The 22,439-nt window shown below is 28.5% G+C and overlaps 1 protein-coding gene across 3 annotated transcripts; it reads left to right on the top strand.

Moving 5' to 3' along the window:
* The first annotated feature begins 1,172 nt into the window (after positions 1-1,172).
* LOC122527666 (synaptic vesicle glycoprotein 2B-like) lies at positions 1,173-21,038 on the top strand. 3 transcript variants are annotated; one of them, XM_043652038.1, is made up of 12 exons: positions 1,173-1,513; positions 11,264-11,326; positions 12,507-12,668; positions 15,590-15,752; positions 16,420-16,541; positions 17,353-17,597; positions 17,694-17,851; positions 18,690-18,882; positions 19,398-19,512; positions 19,610-19,769; positions 19,854-19,981; positions 20,888-21,038. In XM_043652038.1, exons 1-12 carry the CDS (start codon positions 1,489-1,491, stop codon positions 20,956-20,958), a joined length of 1,605 nt encoding a protein of 534 aa, XP_043507973.1. In that variant the 5' UTR covers positions 1,173-1,488; the 3' UTR covers positions 20,959-21,038. The 3 variants fall into 3 exon arrangements, with proteins under 3 accessions (XP_043507973.1, XP_043507972.1, XP_043507974.1); XM_043652037.1 differs by lacking the exon at positions 1,173-1,513 and adding an exon at positions 10,137-10,209; XM_043652039.1 differs by lacking the exons at positions 1,173-1,513; positions 11,264-11,326 and adding an exon at positions 12,722-12,811 and having other exon boundaries at positions 12,535-12,668.
* Positions 21,039-22,439: the final 1,401 nt, after the last annotated feature.

Here is a 22,439-nt window from a genome sequence, read left to right as displayed (position 1 = left end):
ACATTATTATTTTTTAAGTATTATTTTTTAAATTGTTTGTATTCTTGTACATTAATTATATAATCATTATATTATAATGTACTTCCTTTATGTTATATTATAATATTAACTTTCTATATATAAACTATGTATTATCTATAATGTTAACTTTCTATATATAAACTATATATTATCTATAATATTAACTTCCTATATAGAAACTGTATATTATCTATAACATTAACTTCCTATATATAAACTGTATATTATCTATAACTTCCTATATATAAACTATATATTATCTATAATATTAACTTCCTATATATAAACTATATATATTATAGTTGTCTATAACATTAACTTGTTATATATAAACTATATATAACATTATAGTTATCTATAATATTAACTTCCTATATATAAACTATATATTATAGTTATCTACAATATTAACTTCCTATATATAAACTATATATTATAGTTATCTACAATATTAACTTCCTATATATAAACTATATATTATAGTTATCTACAATATTAACTTCCTATATATAAACTATATATTATAGTTATCTACAATATTAACTTCCTATATATAAACTATATATTATAGTTATCTACAATATTAACTTCCTATATATAAAATATATATTATAGTTATCTACAATATTAACTTCCTTTAATATTATTATAGCTATCTATAATATTCACTTCCTATGTAAACTTTCTGTATATTATAAACTTCTTTCTATTTCACTTTAATTTCTCTATACCTCTATACCTCACCAAATTTCACACTTCACTCATCCAGCCTTCTACTATTAAAACATCACTCCTATTTTCCATGATTTCTGCATCACCTTGATAATCGACATTGTACATCTATAAATGGACAATCATCATTCTAGCAACAGATAAATGACAAGGCAAGTGAAAGAAAACTACGTTCCAGCTTCCAAGACAGGATTAAACTACTTTGAAATCCGACTGAATTTAAAAAAAAAAAAATAGAACGCAACGACGAGCGCGGGTGGAGGTGATTCTCTTTTTTTTCTTTTTTTTTTTACTTCACAACTCGTGCGATTCGCTTCGACAACCTGTTTCGCCCCACCAAGGTAGGGATTTGCATACACGTCGCAGGTGGCATTTACGTTCGTCTGATTTTACCGCGAATTGTAGTTCGCGCGGCAGTCATGTGCGCTGCGTGCATCTGAAACAACGTTACACTCTCGATTTCTTACAGTCTCCTAACTTTTGTTCTTTTGAGTCCTAGGGGCTCAGATCACTTATAGAGCGCAACCACCTTTCTCCTACCCTCCCACTTTGTTTCTCCCTTCTTCTCACCCTTCTTTCTTTTTCTTCATTCTGTTCTCTCGCGGAAGGACAATCGTTGTTTCCTTTTCTTCTTCTTCTTCTTCTTCTTTTTTTTTTTGGCGATTTTGTGTGTGTGTTTGTTGTTCCTTCGCTTCGGACAGAAAATTCAAAGGTGGGAAAACAAGGGGATATTTAATGAATTCGTTGGTGAAGTGCAGAGGTAAGTGTATTGCGAATAAGCAGTATCCCACTTTGGTGGAACTCGACACTTGTTGCATTTGCGAATTTGACAGTGACAGAAATTGTGAATTTTAAATTCACATCCACAATGTTTTACGTAGCATCCACAGTTTTTAATACGGGATCCGAATGTGAAAATATTTCAATGAAATTTCAATTAACGATTCAAGTCGTCGAGATTCGGAGGTTCATGAGGGATGATTTAGAGTCTTTTTCATAATTCTTTGATAGATTTAAATTGCATTAGCGATAATAATTAGGTGGATATAACAATATTATTTCATAATTAATAAATGATTACACGTTGAATTTGTTCGTATGTAATTATGAAATTGAGCAACGTTGAATTAACTCCTATTAAAGGGTACGAAAGACAAACGAATTCCTTCCGTGAGGAATTAATTTCTAAATAATATAAATACTACATTCATAAATATTAAAATTTTAAATCATCGACATTCTAAAGTTCATGAGAACTAATTTTAATCGACCTTACTCGAATGTCATAAGTATTAAAATTTTTTTAACTGAATAGATTGGGAAGTATTTGGAAAAATTATTTAAATGTCACAAAGTGATTATTTTGAACAATATCTCCCTGCACATGTTATCATCCCTCGGCCTCCGATATTCGCATAATACTGTCGATATCATTATAATGAACCTACACGTAATTATGACAAAATATAAATACAAATCCAAGCGCATACGCACACGCACACGATATGCAAAAATCAACTGATTTCTTCGTAGTTGCATATCAGTTAACACTAATGTTGGGCGATACATATAATATTCCTCGAAAACAAAAGATAAGAATTGGGTTTAGGTTGGATTGTAATTTGTCAATACTGAGACATACACTGTCACGGATGCATAATTACAAGTAGAATTCATTATTTCGGTAAAACAAAACCGAACGATGACGATAATGAGTATAGGGAAAAGTACTGTTCAGAATCATGCTCCTGATAAGTAATATATTTCAAAGTCATCGAAATCCACGATGTGATCATCATTACCAAGTAATTAAGTTTAACTGACTCTTAAAAGGATTAAAAAATTAAAATGTTATATTGACAGATTTAATAGATAAGGAAAATTGAAATTTATTAGTTAACCCCTTAAACATTTTATTTTTTTAAATTTTTAATTTTAATTCTTTCAAGTTTTCGTATTATTTATTTAATAATCAAGCATTGGCGCGCTTAATTATTTTTAGGCGATGACGAGTACACAGTAAATGCACTTACTGTAAGATTGAGTCTAAAATTATAACAAAATGAATAAATTTGTTTGGTGTTTCTTCAGGGGAAATTTTTAATTTGATTGGTTTCATTTTATTTTTCTGTTTCGTTGCCTTGAAATATTTTAAATCGTGCTAAAATTATAAATATATGTATATATATTTGTAATAATAATTCTTTTACCTAAATTATTTTTAATAATAATTTTTTTACCTAGATTATTTGTAATAATAGTTTTTTTACCTAAATTATTTGTAATAACAATTTTTTTACCTAAATTATTTGTAATAACAATTTTTTTACCTAAATTATTTGTAATAATAATTTTTTTACCTAAATTATTTGTAATAACAATTTTTTTACCTAAATTATTTGTAATAATAATTTTTTTACCTAAATTATTTGTAATAACAATTTTTTTACCTAAATTATTTGTAATAATAATTTTTCTACCTAAATTATTTGTAATAACAATTTTTTTACCTAAATTATTTGTAATAACAGTTTTTTTACCTAAATTATTTGTAATAATAATTTTTTTACCTAAATTTTACAATAAATAGCAAAAGCAAATTTTTTTCTACGTGACGAGTATACTCGACGTAAACACTTAAGGGATTAAACTGTTTGAAATAAATTGCGAACGTGTACAACTTGTGAAATTCAAGACAGCCAGAAGCAAACGATTAAACGACAAGAATTACGCCAAAAAGTTGCACGATCTTTGGAAATTTCATTTTGCTCGAACATTTTCACGCGCTCGGTGTCCACGGTGACCCACGTCGAAGGAAAACTAAAAAAAAACTGAAAAGAACTGATCGTTCTGGAAACACGAAATGAATGTCGTAAACGCGACACAAGATAAATTAGCGTGGAATTAACACATGAGCATTGCTTCTCCTTCCGTTTATCACGTTTGTCATGAACCCGGACTGCGAACAGCGAAGAAATCACGTACTGCGTGCGTCTCGAATTGTTTCAAAAGTCACGTAAAATTTTCGCTTCCTCGCCTCGTATCGAATTGACGCGTAGAATGTTTCGCATGCGTGTAAGTTGAGGCAAATTTCATTTGAAAATGAAAAGCCACAGAAAATGAAATAATGAATCGATACTTTGAGTAATTTATTGTTGTTACTTTGGAAACGTAGGGATAAAGTAACTTTGTTAGGGGTGAGATTTCGAAATAATTTATTAGTTAATTCGATTATTCGAGCAAAATGACGAATATTAATTACGATCGAATAAAATATTGGAAGAATGATTATTTAAACAATATATCGTCTTGTTATCTTGAAATATTCCTGCGTTAGTTTGTTTGAACAAACGAATGATTTTTCTGGATGTTATTTCATTATTTGGCTATCAAACATAAGAGTCAAAATAGAACGTGTTATTTAATCATTTGTCAAATATTTTATTCAAATAATGTCCAAATCTCAGCCACACTTCGCGAAAATGCCAAGTGCGTTCGTCGGATATTTTTATTTCTTTAAATAATCCAGTATTGTGTACAGAGAGATGTATGAATACACTAAATAATTTCTTGTATTTCAAGTATTTAGTTTGAAAGCTTGAAATTAAATTTAAACGAGACAAAATAGAAAAATTCTGACAAAAATTCAGAACGGAATTAAAATTGACAATTAATGGGACAAAGAATAAGTACAGTTCATTTGCAGATCCATATTTTCAAGAATTAAAAATAATTTAAGAAACAGAGTCTCGACGAAGAATTATAATATGTATTCTAAATGTTACACGAAACGCTGCATTATTTTATATATTTCTTCATGTTACGTGCACTCTGCACAATTTTCTTCGAAACGTTTCGTAGAAAATTTTTTATGAATGCATAAAAATTTGCGATTTAAGTGTATTTGCGAGTATTTGTAGAGATTATCGTTTCTTCAAATGTATTTAACAATCTATGCACATAAATATCAATGCTTTGTAAATGAAAATTCATTTCTTTAAAAATTAGCTCCTTTTTAAGGAAAGTGTATATTTTTTGAGAAATAAAACTTCAAATCAAATTACAAAATACGACAGAAGATAGGTGTTATCGGAAATATTACTTTGCAGAAAAATCTGTTCAAAGTCCGATGATCTCAAATGCTTTCATTAAAACTGTTTCACTGCCCTTTTCGTCTTTCGAATATTTTTTTCTAAAAATATCCATCTGGAAATGTATGAGCTCACACCAGGTTTGCTTATTATTTGAATAATAATTTTCGAAAATGGTGAACTGAATAATAATTGTCTCATTTAGCTGTTTTTTTTTTTTAAATAATTTTTTGATAATTATTCGAAATGATGATCACTTCGTGGATTCGACGACTTTGAAATATGTTATCAGGAGCATGATTCTGAACAACTGTTTCCTGTGCTCAATGTCGTCATCGTTCGGCTTTGGTTTCCGAAATATTCGCAAAAAAAAAAAAGACAAAAACTGTCGCTATCACTATAATGAATTCTGCTTGTAATTATGCATCCTTGACAGTACATGTGTCAGTATTGACAAATTACAATCTCACCTGAACCCTTAAAATTCTTATCTTTTGTTTCGTTTAACTGCTATATATACCGTCAACATTAGCGTTGATCGATATGCAACCACGGCCGATTTTTGCATATTGTGCGTGTATGTGTGTTTAGGTTCGGGTTAGCTTATATTTTGTTATTCGTTACGACGTACGCCATCATAATTATATATAAATGATATCGACAGTATTTTGTAAATATCTTGGTAACATGTGTAAATTGTGCAAAATAATTATCTTGACAATATATTCAAAGCTCAAAATCGATGAGATGATCGCGATTCCGATAATAATTATTAAATTAATTTTTCTGGATTATTTCTGGTTATTTAAATTTTTGTTCAGACACCTAATTCCTGATTCTCAAATACAGATTTCAGACAATCTCGTGTTAGATTATCTGTTTTTTACTTTATTACCGAATAATCAAATGAACTTAAATAAGAAATTATTTAGAAAATAATCTTTTCACACTAAATTACTTTTGAATCTCACGCTAAATGACTTTTCCCACGTTATTGCTGAATACAACAATAATAGATTACTCGAAATAAATCATTATTTCAAATCGTTATTTGTTTCATGCCAAGTCTGAAAATCAATCCAAACCTGATTTCTTTCTTCTGCTTTGGTATACATTGAAAACTAAAAGTACGAAGAACTATAAATGTTGAACGTTTCATCGTGACACGCTAAATATTATTTCGTCTCTTGTCACTTTTTCATTAGATCGTTTAGTCGATACTGTGTATGATTATTCACTGAGTTGAGCATACGTTCAAATGTAATGTAACGTAATCGGTATTTAAGTACGTTATAATTATGGTAATTCGCACGGTTTCAGAAATGCGATAGCGATACGATGTGATTTTAAATGATAGATAATTGAACGCCAATTATCGAACGAATAATTGGATCACAGATTTGCATCTCAAAAAAAAAAAGAAACTAAATGTGCTTTATGGAAATACGTATGTGCATTTTGTCATAATGTTTCAACTGCAATGTTCATTTTTTAATCGAATTGTAAAACCGTGTATTTCATATCATGGTTTTCACAATTGCTAGACATCGAGAGATAAAGCAAATTGTTAATTTAATCATTTGTTAAATTTATTTGACTTCGCCAAAGCGAGAAACAACGCGAAAATAAATATTCTTTTACGATCGCTATTACTCCGTGTCGATTACAGTTCACTTCGTTACCGATACAAAAATCTCAATCAATTACAACAATCCCTCGATTTATGTACTTTTCATACGTAATAAACAATCGTATCGTGAACACGTTACATTTTTATGCGCGATATTAACTTACGTGACTCCGTTTCACGGTGTCAGAAAATGTATTCTTTCGCAATCTTTATTGAATTTGTTACTATATATAGTTATATACAATGTCAAGTAAGGATAATAATCAAATATTTGTAGAAATGTTTTACAAACATATTATGCATATTACGCGAAACATTTTGAAATTTCATTAACAGTATAATAAGATACGAGTGTCATGATTGTATGTAATAATGTTTGAGACAAATCTAAATTTATATGTATATATAGAAATTATTATAGGACATTTAATACAATTTTTGGCTTTCGATAACCAGTTACATGGGCTTATATATATATATATATATATATATATATACTTAATCTTAATCATATTTTTTAATAATTACATTTTTCGCACCTTCTGTGGGCAATCTGGGTCTATTTTTAATTTTTACTGTTTACCGCTAATTTTTTTACTGTTTTTAACTTTTAAAAAATCTGAAAGAATTCTGAAGTGTTTACTGAGGTCTCTAGTCTAATATAAAATTGGTCCTTGAATCAAATATTTGGAAGAATAATTAGCAAAAATAAATATTCACTTGGTAGAAATCCAAAAGTGAGATCTGATCGAATATTAATCTTTTACTGAATATATATTTACAACACATATCTCGCAACTCCAATATATATGTACGTTTACATATTGGTTTCCAATTTTATCAATATAAGCATAACAGTCGCGTATCGTTGCTAATTAAATTTGGAATAAAATATCTCACAAGTTTCCTGTGTTCTACTTTCACTATATTACTCAGTACTATATTATTCAACAAATTTTTACCTAACTATGTTAATTAATTGTTTCAGATCACAGTATCAACACCGATAACGATAAAATTTATTTTATTTGTTCTGAATTTTCATTATTACCTTTCATTTTATGAAAGTATAGATATTTTTCAGATAGATATTTTTATAATTAAGTAAATATTATTAATTTATTTAATTCGCACGATATATATATATATTTATCGTTGATCGAATTTTCACACTTTAAAATTCTCATGGGAAATCTATTTTTGTATTGTAAAATTTCAAGTGACTACACTATTTGAAACATAGTAAGTAAAGTGCATAGTAAAAATTAACTATTTGAGACATAGCAAGTTGAAATATATATATATATACGTTTCTCAATATGTTGCAGTATTTTTCCATCCACCTTGAAAAATTAAAATAATTGAATATACAAAGATTTATGTTACGTCGTTTATTTAATTAGGAATTTCCCCAACAGGTGTTATTAATCTGTCTTTCTAGTTTTGCTAATTTTTTCACGTTTAACATCTGTCATAGTCTTATTTTTATATATTTTGTATTAAAATATAGTTTCTGTGCGACTTGGAACTTTTATTGATATAAATTTATGCCTCAAAGTGTCAAGTAATGAAAATTCAAGCGAGAATGTTTAAATTAAATAATCTAGCTTTTACATTGTTTTACGTTGCTTAATTTTGAAATACTAATTTCCATCTAAATTCATGTATACATGAAGCAAATTACTATAACCATCCACTTGAGAGTTGATAAAATTTTTCCAATCGGATTCAACTCAACTCAATTCAATCGAAATCAAATCTTTTCAATTAAGTTTGAATTAAATTTTTTCCAAATTTAATGTATCATTAAATAACGATTAACTATCGTAAAAATACGTGACGACTCGAACTCGAAACGTACGCAACAAACGTGTTAAATTGATATTTTCGTTTCTGTGATATAAGTTTGTTGAATTTAAGAAACGAATTTAAGATTTGAGAATATAAATAAAATTCACACATGTATCTAAATTTTCCGGGAATTTCAACTTGAATAATTTTTCTTTTTTTTTTTTTTACAGTTTGCTCGTAGAAATTGATGGAATTTTAATCGCACAGAATTTGTTTCATGTTCAATGTTTTAGCGCATGTGACTTAACGTATTATGTTTTATGTTTTAGAATGTATATTTGTTTTTACAAGCATTGACGTTATTAATTACGATTCAGTGTTCTTCCACAAGCTATCGTGAAACAGAATGTTAAACCGTAATTACACCATTTCAAATGAAAACATTTATTCATGGCCGATAAGCCTTGCTTATCATCGCGTCACCTTTTTTAAACAGAACGTGCGCGAAAATGTGCATCGAGATAAATCTTAATTATGAATAAGAATGTATACTAACGTAACAACATATTTCAGTTTTATTAAGCAAATAATTGATCAAGTTCACGAATAATGTACTGGCAAGGTGATTCAAACAAATGTAAATAAAACATAAAAGAGAAAACTATACAGTATTTCCATGCAATACATCATTACTTGCAAAGTAATAATAACACAACTAAAATGTACAAAATGTACGAAAAGGAAATAATATACAAAGCAAATAAATTAAAATTGTTATTAAGATTCTATCCTGAGATGTATGTTCATTCATTGCTGTTGGTAAATACGAGTCCACGTTATGGAATTTTGAATTATTTAACGCCATTTGCCTTTAGAACTTTCTTTTTTCTTTCTTCTTTTTGTTCGTCACTGTATCATTAGTGTATCATTATTTGCAAGGTAATTAATTAAAATAAAGGCGAGATAAAATATAAGAGGATCATATCATCTCTTGCAAGGTAATTAAAATAAAAGCGAAATAAACTACAAGAATGTAAAATATAAATTTTTCTTAAAATATAAGATAAAGTAAAAATAAAATTATAACATTATTCCAGGTATTTAATTTACAAGAATTCGGGAAATATCAAACACAAACAGTATGTGTTGATAAATTTCCTGTATAGGTACATCAAATTAACGAACTACCACCAATGTAAACAATATGTATGTACAGATTCAGCTTGGATCACGCTATCGTTCAGTCAAGTTCACTCTTCGTCATCATTTCACCATTAAAATCTACCACAGTGTCGCAATATTTAATTTTACATTCTGCCATCAGTTCGAAATTATTTGCCTTCTTTCTTTATTAGAAAAAAAGAGATAGCGCTACATTCTCCTGTGACATTATTATATGATTTAATTGCGTTCGCAAGTACCATCAAATTTAAGAAAGAAGAAACTTTTCCAATTGATGGCAAAGAATAGTTCAGTTTATAGATTTAATAAAGTGAAATCAGTGAAACGTTAAATTTATAGATTTAATAAAGATTTAATAGAGTATTTATAGATAATAAAGATTTAATAAAGTATTTATAGATTTATAGATTTAATAAAGTGATCAGTGAAAATCTGTTGCTAATTAACGTAATAAATATCATCTGTTGCCACAGCGTGGTAACATGAACATTTACACAAGTGGTGTTTAGTGGACGCAACTAAACTACTAATCAAATATAATAAACTAACCAGTATTAAATTTACAAATTATTAAATTCTATATTTATAAACAAATTACATTTACCAAAAGAAAAAACAAATTTCGAACGACTCGGTTATTATTTTTCAATTGAATTTTAATCATACATAATAATAATTCACTGGTTGAATACAGCGTGTGAATAATGGTGTTCAAACAATTCGTCGGTTTGTTTTCGATGTTCAAATACAAATATTTGCAACGTACGTTACTTTGCTATTTTGTAATATTAAGAATAATGTGCAAGATGTTCGTGAAATCGTGGTACAATTAACCAGAGTGTAATTAACATTAAGCAACAATAAGTTAATAAGAAAGAATAACAGTTTTCTATTCGAGATTCCGTTCAAGAAAGTCGAGTTTGAATATTTGCCACTCATTCTTGAATCTGGCTAATTCTGGACTGAACAGAAATAAATAATCAACACTAGAATAATCAAACCTGCTAATATGACGAATTCAAGATTTTCCTTTGCTCAAAATATTTAAATATTTTAAATATTTTAAATATCTTTGTCTAAATATTTTAAATATTTTAAATATCTTTGTCTAAATATTTTAAATATTTTAAATATCTTTGTCTAATATTGATTTCTTAAAGAGAAACGTGATTGTATAAATCCATGTATTTTCATTTAAGTAATTTGTCTATAGAATATTTTGATAAGTATTAAAGGTCGGTTGAAGAAGATTATTCTTCGTATGAAAATAACTGGGAAATATAAAATAAAATTTTCACATTTTCCCGAAAATTTGTTAAATTTGTTAAATATAAATTTGTTAAATTTGCTAAAATTTTTGCTATTTTCTCAAAAACTCTTCCAGAAACAGAATTTTACTTATTCATTAATTATATCAATTCAGGCCAAATTCAATTGATCTTGATTTTCAATTTCCAAACTTAATTTTCTCAAGTGAAAGCGAAGTCTTGAGTGAAAAAATGTTATTTTTTCTTGTCGACTTACTTTTGCATATAAAATCATTTTTAAACTATTTTAGGAGTACCTCATAAATTGTGGATTTTTATGCAAATTAACGATACAATTGAAAAGAAAAATCATAATAAAAAAATATTATAGAAAACATTATACCTTTCATACTATGATACATTATATGAAATTTTATTACTTTATCAATTTTATATCATATGAAATTTTGCACTTTGAAATCTCTTATAAAAAAATTGGAATTCCAATAATATATAAATCTTATCTTGTAATATTAAGAATCGTGTATCACACAATTGTGTTATTGCAGGTGAAGACGTAAAGTCTGAGGAGCCTGGTCCTGCAGATTTTGAACGAGCAATAACTCATTCTGGTGAGTACCTGTGATTCTTTTTTTTTTATTTATGACGACATACTATTCTCCACCAAACACTGTTACTCATTCAGATTAAAGAACAGAGACGCGTAAAAATTTCAGACGTCCCAATCAATTATGTATTCCAGTTTTATCTTTCAAACCTGTCAAATCGTAAGTGACGCATACCAAGTATAAAAAGAGAATAAATAGTTATCTCTTTCATAACAAAGTTCCAAGAACTTGACTTATCCATTTTTTTCTTTTTTTTAAAAAGGAACGTTTACAAAATAAATAAAACTTTTCGGTGGAATTTTGTCCATACAAAGATTTTTTGAGATATCGTGCTAAAACGAATAGAGTTTAATAAGAATGAAGGAATAGTTGAAAGCCAATGGACAGAAGGTATGAAAAAAAAGAACTTTGAATGCAATTTATTGTTGACAATTGTCTTTCTAAATATTTCTAAGACGATCTGTCTAATTTAAAATTATATATTAAAATATTATATTTATATATATTTATATATTTTATATTTATATTTATATATATTTATATTTATATTTATATATATTTATATTTATATTTATATTTTATATTTATATTTATATTTATATTTATATTTTATATTTATATTTATAATTATATATTTTATATTTATATTTATATATTAAATTTATATATTAAAATACGCGAAAAATAGAGATTCACATAAAAGAAACTCTATTGTATTATATTTAAGATGGTAGACCAGAAAAATAAAGGACGAACTTCCAGCGATTTAATTTTCGTTTAATCTTTTATTTAATTTATATTTATTATAAGATTTAATTCAATTTTTATATATTTTCGAGTATCACGGGGAATTATTATTAGAGTTAAAATGCTATAAATGAGAATGTAAAACTTTAATTGGTTAACACTAGAACTGATTAACACTAGAACTACCGACGATTAAAGCATACAATCTCCATCAAAAACATTAAAGTAAGACGAAATAGGAAACCTTCACGATATAATTTTACGCAAAATCATTTAAATCTCTAATAGTACATTGCTCTATGTCTACAAAATTTGAGATATAGGTCATTTTCACTTGTAAATAAATTCTAAATTTTGACTCAAATCATCCTGATGTGTCCTGTATAGGCACGTGCACAACCGTGCGATGGTATTTTATTAAAAAATTGGTCGACAGGCTATGGAAAGTTCAATTATTTATTGCTGTTGGCCGTGTTGCCCGCCAGTTTCTCCAGCATTTTCTCATCGTCGGCGATGTCGTACGTGTTACCATCGGCCGAATGCGACCTGAATCTCACCATGTTCGACAAGGGTCTACTCAACTCGATGACGTTCGCAGGTGGTATATTCATTTACTGGCGTAATCACGTAACCCCGCGACTGTAATTACAGGTTGAGCTTAAAGACACAGAGAGTCAAAGCGCGCATTTGGTACGCTTCGAGTTTCTGGTTAGAACACGCACGGTGTACGCTACGGACATGGTAATTACATGACACACTCTTGTAATTCATCGTGCGTTGGCCACGTGGCCAACAACGATCTCGAGCGACGAGAAATCGCGCTCGAGATCGGCGAGTGATCATTCGACTCGTCGCTTAAACTTAAGAAGCTAGGCTACCGTGAGTGCGTGAAATTCCAAAACAGCAATCTTTTACAACGTTTTCCTTTTTTCCTCTTTTTTTCCTTTTTTTCTTTTTTTTTTTATTATTTTTTTTATTACTTAAAAGAATGAAATTAAAGGAAATATTTTATAAAATAACTGCGCTGATTTTGATCAATTTTGTATGTTTATGAATATAATTCATTATCTAAGTGTTTAATCCTTATAACAATTGATTTATTTATGACATATTGAATAAATATGCTAAAAGTTGTATGTTTAGAAACGAACGCGTCTTTTAATTTGTAATGTGCTTCTTATTCACTAAACCTTTAGATTTCTAGTGATTTTAACCAGTCAAAAAATTAAAGAAATTGAATTCTACTCCTCTACTTTGAATATTTTACATACCATTGAATACAACATTTTGAATATTTTACATACTATTGAATACAACATTTTGAATATTTTATATACTATTGAATACAACATTTTGAATATTTTATATACTATTGAATACAGCTTCAAATTTTCTAAAAATGCAGAAACATTGACAGTCTAAAAGTAACAAATGAAGTTTACATGATTGAAATATGGTTTATGTAATTAAAAAATTATTTGTAGAAATAAATATAAAATACGAAATCAAATTGAAGAATTTGAGTAGAATTCAAGTAAAAAATGAAATAATTATTTTTTGAAATGTTTCAATCAAATACCTAAACCTGACTTTTTCTTTTTAACTCAAATCTTCAATCGATCTCCACAAAGTGAAATTAGATTCCAGTCATTTTATAATAATATATATATATACAAATATTATTCAGGACTTATGTAAAGAATTTATTCCAAATTTTCCTTTAATTTCGTTCTCTTGAAAGAAAAGCATTGTAAAAGAGTGTTGTGAATTTTATACATACAAAATGTTCTAATCCCTTGAAACTACCTACAATTTTATTTACAATAACGTAACTCAGTTTGTTTATCCAGGTAAGAGAGTAAGAATTCGAAATCGGGATTGAGATGTTGGAAATTTTTTCGAGAAAAGAACAGAGCGGATTGTTTTCTGGCCTGTTTGGAATTCTGGTCAATTCGCAGTAGGGAAGAACTTTCATTGATTACGACAGAAATCGTGATACACTCTCAAAGATGAAGAAATATTTTCGAAATTATTAGATCTTGTCCTTTCTTTCTGATTATAGTCTTTCTTTTCGGCTTAGATTTCATACAAAACCACCCTATATAAAATGACGCACTACACGTCAATTTATTTAAAAACGAATCGTACGGCGTAAGAATTGTGAAAAAAACAAACTTATCGTTTCTCTGTCGTTACTAATTAATATTTTGTTGATAATGCCACGTACAATGCTACTTCCGATAAAATTTTCTAATAAATAAGCTTTGCTCGTATCATACGATAATAAAAGAAACAAGCAGAATTTCTGAAAACGGAAAGTCCCACGGAAACATACAATCAATGATTATACCAAACATAACCACTATAAAATTGATTTATAGTACGTAAATGATGATTCTGACTTAGAACGAGATTTTTTTTTTACGAGAAAATTTTCTCGTTCTTTATTTCTGATTCATTTTCAAGTAGAAGAATCGTACGATCTTTGTCGTATCACGATTTATATCAAAATTTGTGTTGAATTATTTTAATCGATTGTGTATCTTATTACAGGGAATAATTATATTGCATATGTATATCTTTTGAAAGTGAATTTCAAAATTCTTTCCCCTAATCTCCTACCTTTTGATTAATGAAATATTTCTACTAACTCGAAATTTCCCCCAAAAAAATACAAATCCTCCACTCGTATCCCCGATAATTTCTTTCAATCAAAAAATCGAAATTCGTAAATATAACCGCCGTTCGTATTAGCATGTGTATTCCTATTTTGTGTGCTCTGATATTGAAATAAATAGTACAAAAGAGCTTGTAGCGATTAAAAGAAGAAGTATTAATAAATATCAACTGATCAATAAAAATGTTAATAAATATCAGCTGCGTGATATTATGTGTTTATTATCGAAACGTGACTCTGGTTGCCCAACTATATTAATACAAATAATATATTAATTTATATATCAATTAATATATTAATACAAATATTAATTAAATATTATAAATATATAATAATTATAATATTTAATTAATATTTATATATAATAATTTTTAAACATAATATATAAATATTAATTAAATATTAATACAAATAATATATTAATTAATAAAAATATAGTAATTAAATAAAAATATAGTATAGTATATAAATATAATATAGATATTAATATAAATAAATAAAAATATCTATTAAAATAACAAAATAATACAAAACTTCTATAATGAGAGTTTCAATAGTTTCTACATAAATAACATTCTTTACACGCAACTATTATCTCAAATATCCTACCGAGAAAGAAGTTGATAAATTATTAAATTTAAAAGATCTACTTTTTCTTTTTGTTTTTACACCTTTTTCTGTGTAATTTATTTTAATGTCAGAGCACAGAAAGATGGACAGATACACTGATACAAACTAGCTATCTAAAATATAATCTAATTTACATCAATGAAGTATATATATTATTAATCAATTGAGAAATCCAACTTCCCAACTATTGTTGAAAATTTGGCTGATTTCAGGTATGATCAGCACCTCATTTTTCTGGGGATTCATGACCGACACGTTTGGTCGTAAGAAGATAATGTTTTATGGTTACATGTTCACCGGAATAATGAGCCTGGCAACATGTTTCTCGCATACATCGTGGCTATTAATTTCGTTCAAGTTCCTCGATGGCGTTATGTGAGTTGATTGAACGATCGAACTAAAAACTTTGATAAGACGAATGAAGATAGAAAAATATTAAAACTCATGTATAATAGTTTAACTTGATACAAAAGTAAATAGAAAAGTATTGTACTACTGGCGATACATACAGCTGTTTGTGAAAGTATTTGAAGAATTTTTATGTGGACAGACAAAAGAAATTTCAAATTTTAATTTTGATTAAAATAATACAACTCATCATTTTTACAGAAGCAACATGTATTTTAAAGTACTTTATGAACTTTTAGATGCAAAATCGAAGTCTTGATTTTATTGTTGCACTCAAAATTTAAATATAAGTACTTATATTCCTTTTATACGCTGAAAATGTACATATATTTTATTATTATATTATTTATTATTTTATTATACGTTACATAAAATATTTTGAAATTTTACTAACATGGTAATGAAAGATGATTAGTCAGTATAATAGTCTCACATTATGCTATTAATAAAATTTCAAAAATTTCTAGAATAAAATAATTTCTTTAAATATTTTAAAAGTATAGTATTATTCATTTGAATATAGTATTTACTTTCAGGGGCAACTTTATAGCAAAGTCGATTCTCATAAGAAATATATACACTGATTTTCTTGACCTTCTAATTAACTTTGATAATAAGTTTTCAACATTTGCAGCATATCCGGTCCATACGCCGCACTTATGTCTTATTTGGCAGAAATACATAATGATACGCATCGATCTCGTACCTACATGTGGCTAGGAGTGTTTTTCTCCCTTGGGAACATTTCTCTACCATGTAAGTGCCCTTTAACCTTTAACTGTTATCATTAGATCCCATTAAAGACATAATAATTTAACCTTTTAACAGAGAATGGCAAAGTTAATTCACTATTGAAAAATACTCCTCCAAGACGAGATATAAAATTTTCCAATTTTCTAACGATTCATCGTTCTTGGTTAGAAGATTGAAAGATAAACTGTTTGATTTCGAAATTTTTAATTTAATCTAATTTTATTACTCGTTTCAATCACGGGGAATATAAAGTACTCAATAAAATCAGATACTCTGAATTTTAGCAATCTAACATACTCTAAAATTTCACAATCTAACATAATACTGTAGTCATCTATAATACTAGTTGCCGTTTAATCCTGCTTTTGTATCCCTTTGACACGTTTATAAACTATTTTTTTTTATCGATAATTGAATGGAAAAGAAATTTGCCATCCATCCAACGTGATGTAGCAACTACTTTCTCATCTTTGTCAATAAATTAATATTAACGAGATAAATAACATTCACGTCTACAACATAAAAAAATGTATAACTGCAACAAGTCGATCTTCTGCTTCTAGACTGCACGTTTTTATGCAAATTCATATTTTTAAGAATATAATTAAAAAAAAAAAGAAGAATCAAATCCTAATAGAAAAAGATTACAGGAAGCGCTAGAATAAATTAATCTTCAATATCATTTCTTACTTCTAGACTTCTTCCATATCCTCCAGAATGTAACTAAAAATGTCGATCACATTCAATCCTTGTATTCACGAAGGAGACTTGAGATTCATAAAACAATCCTCACGTTCACAATACTCGCTTCCAGGTATCGCGTGGTTGATCATACCACAAAAATGGACGATTAACACCGGAAGCGGGGCTATGGAGATCAATTCGTGGCGTGTGTTCTTGGCAATCTGTTCGCTACCGGAGTTTCTTGCCTGCATAGCGTTATTCGCGTTCCCCGAGAGCCCGCGTTTTCTCTTACTGAAAGGCAGAAGGCAAGAGGCACTCGAGGTTTTCAAGAAGATATACTCGGTGAATACCGGCAAGAATCGAGACACATATCCGGTAAGCAATCTTCATTCCCACCCAGAGAAAGAAACCCACGACGTGCGTGTCAAATACGATCCAATTGTTCGATTAAAAGCGAACGCTCACTTCCAGATAAAGGACATCGAGGACGAGTATTCCGTGAAATCGGCGCGTGACAATATAAAGGACGAATTACGTTCCTGTTGGCAACAGATCAGACCACTCTTTCTGTCGCCGAACATCTTCAAACTCATCGCGATAGGCATGATTCAACTGGGTGCCACGATAGGGTTAGATCGATTGGACATTTCTTGAAATATATTTTCTACACGCTGACTCTTTGAACAGTTCATGCCACGCAGAATGTGTTTCAAGAATCGAATGTTCGCGAGTGATTTTAATTGTCAAACAACAATTGTCGCAACTGCGAACGAGATATTTCGCAATACAATATCATTCGCGTATGTTAGGTAAAGCGAAAAGTAATGTTGTTTTTCCTTTGTACGTCATTTTGAAATCAATTGTCGCGCAACTGCTGTCGACTAAGTGCTGTTGGTATTATTTTGAAGTTCTGTTCTTTTATTATTTGATCTTTAGCCTTGACGATTTTTTACTGTATCTATATAAAGAAAATGAAATGAAAAACAGTAACAATATGAACAGAGTTTCAAAATAATACCAACAGTTGACGTGCGGTTGCAATAATTCGGTTTCAAAATGACGTGCAAAGAAACGACACGACTTTTCGCTTTACCGAATATTATTATTAAGATAAGAATTTCAATTTTAATTTTAATTTGACAATCAATTCACGAAACCTTATAGCAAATAATAAATGAAAGGCATGTTGCTTTTAGGAACAGTTTTGTTTGTATACGATATAATTTGAAGCATGGGATAACACATAATGTTGCAATACAATTTTCAAAAAATAATTATTATGTTCTTTATACAATACACGTTTAATCAGTTGAGTTTTTGATAAGGCATTGATGTTTCTTCGAGTCAGAACTCTCGTTTTGAATGAAGAATCGGTATTGTATCGCGAGATACGTAACTGGTTTCACGATTGTGAAGCAGTTAAGAGAGTCGAAAAAGGTAGACCAATGTTGAAATTTCAATTTATAGATCAAATTCGATCAGACTATGGATGCCACAATTATTCACAATGATGGAACAATTCAAGAACGATGATCTAAAACATGAATATTCGAGCTCTCAGCCACGCTTCTGTTACATGTTAGGCCAACAAGGAACTAGTTATAATTCCTCAACAAGCTTCATAAACGAAACATTAAACGTTGCCCACACATGCGTACCGGTACAATATTTAGTTTATAACTAACTGCAGTTGGATGTGAACTTCAAATAAGAATCCATAGCACATTTTTCGTCAAAACTGAGTCTCGATAAGTCGATTATTTTATGTTGCAAATAGCCAATACCAAATGTCTTAAATGTGTTTTAGATCCTTATTTGAGGTTTGTTTTTAATTAATTCTTTTATTCTTTGTTCAAACGTATTTCTTTAATTTCTACATGATCGTAGAATAAATTAAACATGCTCGTACACTTTCAATTGTTGACTCTGAACGATTAATATTATTTTATGATACAAATTTCGAAAATCTTGTCAGTGATGATGCAAATAAAAAATAATGTTAGTTAATAGGCATTCTCGTTGATAAAAATTTGAAGGATTGGAAAATTAAAAATTAAATTATAAATCGTCCAACGTTAACAATTGCAGGACAATGATACGAATACTCACACGTACGATTTTCTCTTAAAATGCAACAAAGATCGTCGATGATTTTTGACGTATATTTTATTTCAGGCGGAATTGAACTCAAAGGTATTTATTAATTCTATCGTAATTGCGACTACCAGTGTAGTAGGATATACCTTGGCGGGCACACTCATTACCGTAGTGGGAAAGAAGAAACTTATTGGTGAGATATATCTGATGCTGACTACAAATTTAATAATATAAAATATCTTCGTAATAATTTCTATTTATTTTTTTTTTCTTTTCTTTTTCCTTTTCAGCAACTTGTTTCATAGTAGCAGCTGCTTGCTGCGCTTCACTTTACTGGGCTGAGCATACTAACAGTATTCTCGGTTTATGTTCGGTTTTTGTAGCAATGTCGAGTATAGGCGGTGCCTGTGTGATAAATGTTATCGTTGATAATTTCCCTACGTGCTTAAGGTATAAAATTATCTAATGTTTTATTCTATTTATTTACTCTACATCTGGAGTGGATATTGTCAATTATTTAATATTTTTCCTCAGGACTATGGCAGTTAGTCTGACTATGATGGTCGGCAGGATCGGAGCGGTTCTAGGTAATTTACTATTTCCAGTGTTGTTTGACTTAACCTGCCTGGGACCATTCATTATGATTGGCTCCGCTTCTCTAGGTAAAATCTTTTAAATCTTTCTCATATTTAAATAAGACTGATGTGACGACGTAACGTTCTTACATGCGTATATAGATAAATATTTACAAAAATGGAGCTACCCCGATTTGAGGATTTTAAACTCATCACCTTGATTAGTATCTATATTATGATTTGGCTGAAATTTTAAAAATAGGTTCCTTTCTGATGAAAGCAACGTTTTTGATGTTAAGAACTAAAATATTTTCAATAATTATTCGGAATAGGAACGGCTAGTATGTTATTAAAAATATTTTTATTCTATTTTTATCTGTTCCATCTTATATTTATATTTATTATATTATATTTATTCTACGTATGTGTAACATAAGAAGTGACAATGAAACGTACTGCAAAATTTTGGATTTTAACATTTAAATCGCTGAAAATTCTTCTCCAAAAATATTATTTGCATAGAGAAAGACGTATATTTCAGCCAAAAATTATTATAATTTTGAAGAGCAACGATAAATGATAAAAGTTTGGATCTTATCATTTAATTATCTTCGTAGATACTTTATTTGAAGGTTGCAATTTATTAAAACGTTAATATAAAGAAAAAAACTTATTCAAAATACATGTATGAGTAAGAAGTAAACCTGTAAAAGTAAACTATTCTAAAAGAATTTAATCTAACCGAAATCTAATTTTTATTTAATTAAAATTAGACATAAATGTCGAATTTTTTCGGGACGAAGGAGCAGATATCTATAATTTTTATTTATAATATAAATAAAAAAAAAATTTCACAACTCTACTCAACATGATAATCCTTGTATTAAAAGATACTCAATATTCTAATTGAGGGTGGATTTTTTTTTTTGTAAATATTCATTGCTCACACGCAGTTCTAATTTCATTTACTACGACATTTAATATTAATTTCAGTATCGGCGTTACTAGTGACCATTCTTCCTCGAAAAAAAACACAGAATAATAAACCAAAGCAAACTGCCTAACGATAATCTGTACGAATAAAACTGTAATGAACTAACAAGAACTGAAAGAAGCGCTTGTAAATATATATACCTTGTCTCTGGTTTCTTCTCGATTGTGTAATTTTCGGTGCATGATTTCTCATCATGTAAATATGTAAATACAACGCAATTACACTCATTTAGCATAAGGTATTCTCACCCCTTTGTATGTAATTCTCTGCGTGTAATTCTCGTTTGGAAAACGAGTGCGTGATTGATTTATGAGAGGTTTTCAATAAACCTCATGATTGTATGGCGTGAAATAGTTTCACACGGTGAATTATTAGATGATACAATAGTTAATTAATATCGCGACGTTCAGAGACGATATAACAAAAAAAAAAAAAACCGACATTGTTGTATAATAAATCTACATTATTATTGTTCATAATTTTAAATTTAATATAAATTTATGAATTCCAGAAGTATTAAATTAAATGGTCATTCAATTTCTAATTATATCTAGGTCTCTCACCCTCTTTATTTATTATTCCATCTAGGTCTATCCTTATCTACCCTTGTAGTGTTTTTTATTTACGATCAAATGAGGTATTGCCACAAACGAAGTATATAAGTAGACATTGTATCTTAACTTCATGTCTCATAAATATCGACATAGTAAAAAATCAGGGGTTTTTTCAACGTATTCTACGTTTGAACAATTAATGGTGAATTGAAGAACTATATCAAGTAAAACGATCAAAGTTGATCAAGCAATGAATGCGTCAGAGACATGATTTTTGAAATCCAGTGTAGTGTTATCAAATTTTCAATATCGAAACGTGAAACTAATAATTACCTGAAATTATTCTATTACATATTACATATTACAACGACTCACATATGATATATATCATTATATAATTTTACATATACAACCAGTCATCCTGATGACTCGATTCGAGTTTTCCATGTTACGACATGATTGAGTGAATAAAAATGTATGTGACTTACGATTAGATGCATTGGACCAAGGAAAGTTATCGCGAAAATCCTCATCAAGCAGATGTCACTGAGAATCCCATGGGAAAAGTGAACACCGTGAAAAGTTCCTTAAAAAACATAAAAACACAATGTTATTTGTGAAAATTTAAATAAAAATAAAGATTCTAAAAATTTGAAATATTTTTATTTTATAATTATAATTTTACATTCAGTAAAAAGAGAACTATAGAGAATAGAATTAATTTAAGCAAAATATGCTAAAGTACATTCTTAGCCTTTGAAGCATCATAATTCTTAGAGAATTAAGGAAATTGGAGACTGTAGAAAATCTATAATATAAAACATTAGAATTTGTACTTAAAAGCAAAGCAGAATCTTAAGTTGAAGATAATGAAAGATTCGTTCATTGTTGGTTTTAGATTTTCCCCAAAAATACAGAAAAATTGATACTGTGAAACGTTTGTAAGTAACTTAATTCATGTGACATGTAACGCTAATTTATGTAGTAAATACTTATA

Source organism: Frieseomelitta varia, unplaced genomic scaffold, assembly GCF_011392965.1.
Source record: "Frieseomelitta varia isolate USP_RPSP 00005682 unplaced genomic scaffold, Fvar_1.2 scaffold_23, whole genome shotgun sequence".
NCBI classification, from domain to species: Eukaryota; Metazoa; Arthropoda; class Insecta; order Hymenoptera; family Apidae; genus Frieseomelitta; species Frieseomelitta varia.
Note: the sequence above shows the minus strand (reverse complement) of the source record. Positions and strands in the feature narration are given on the sequence as shown.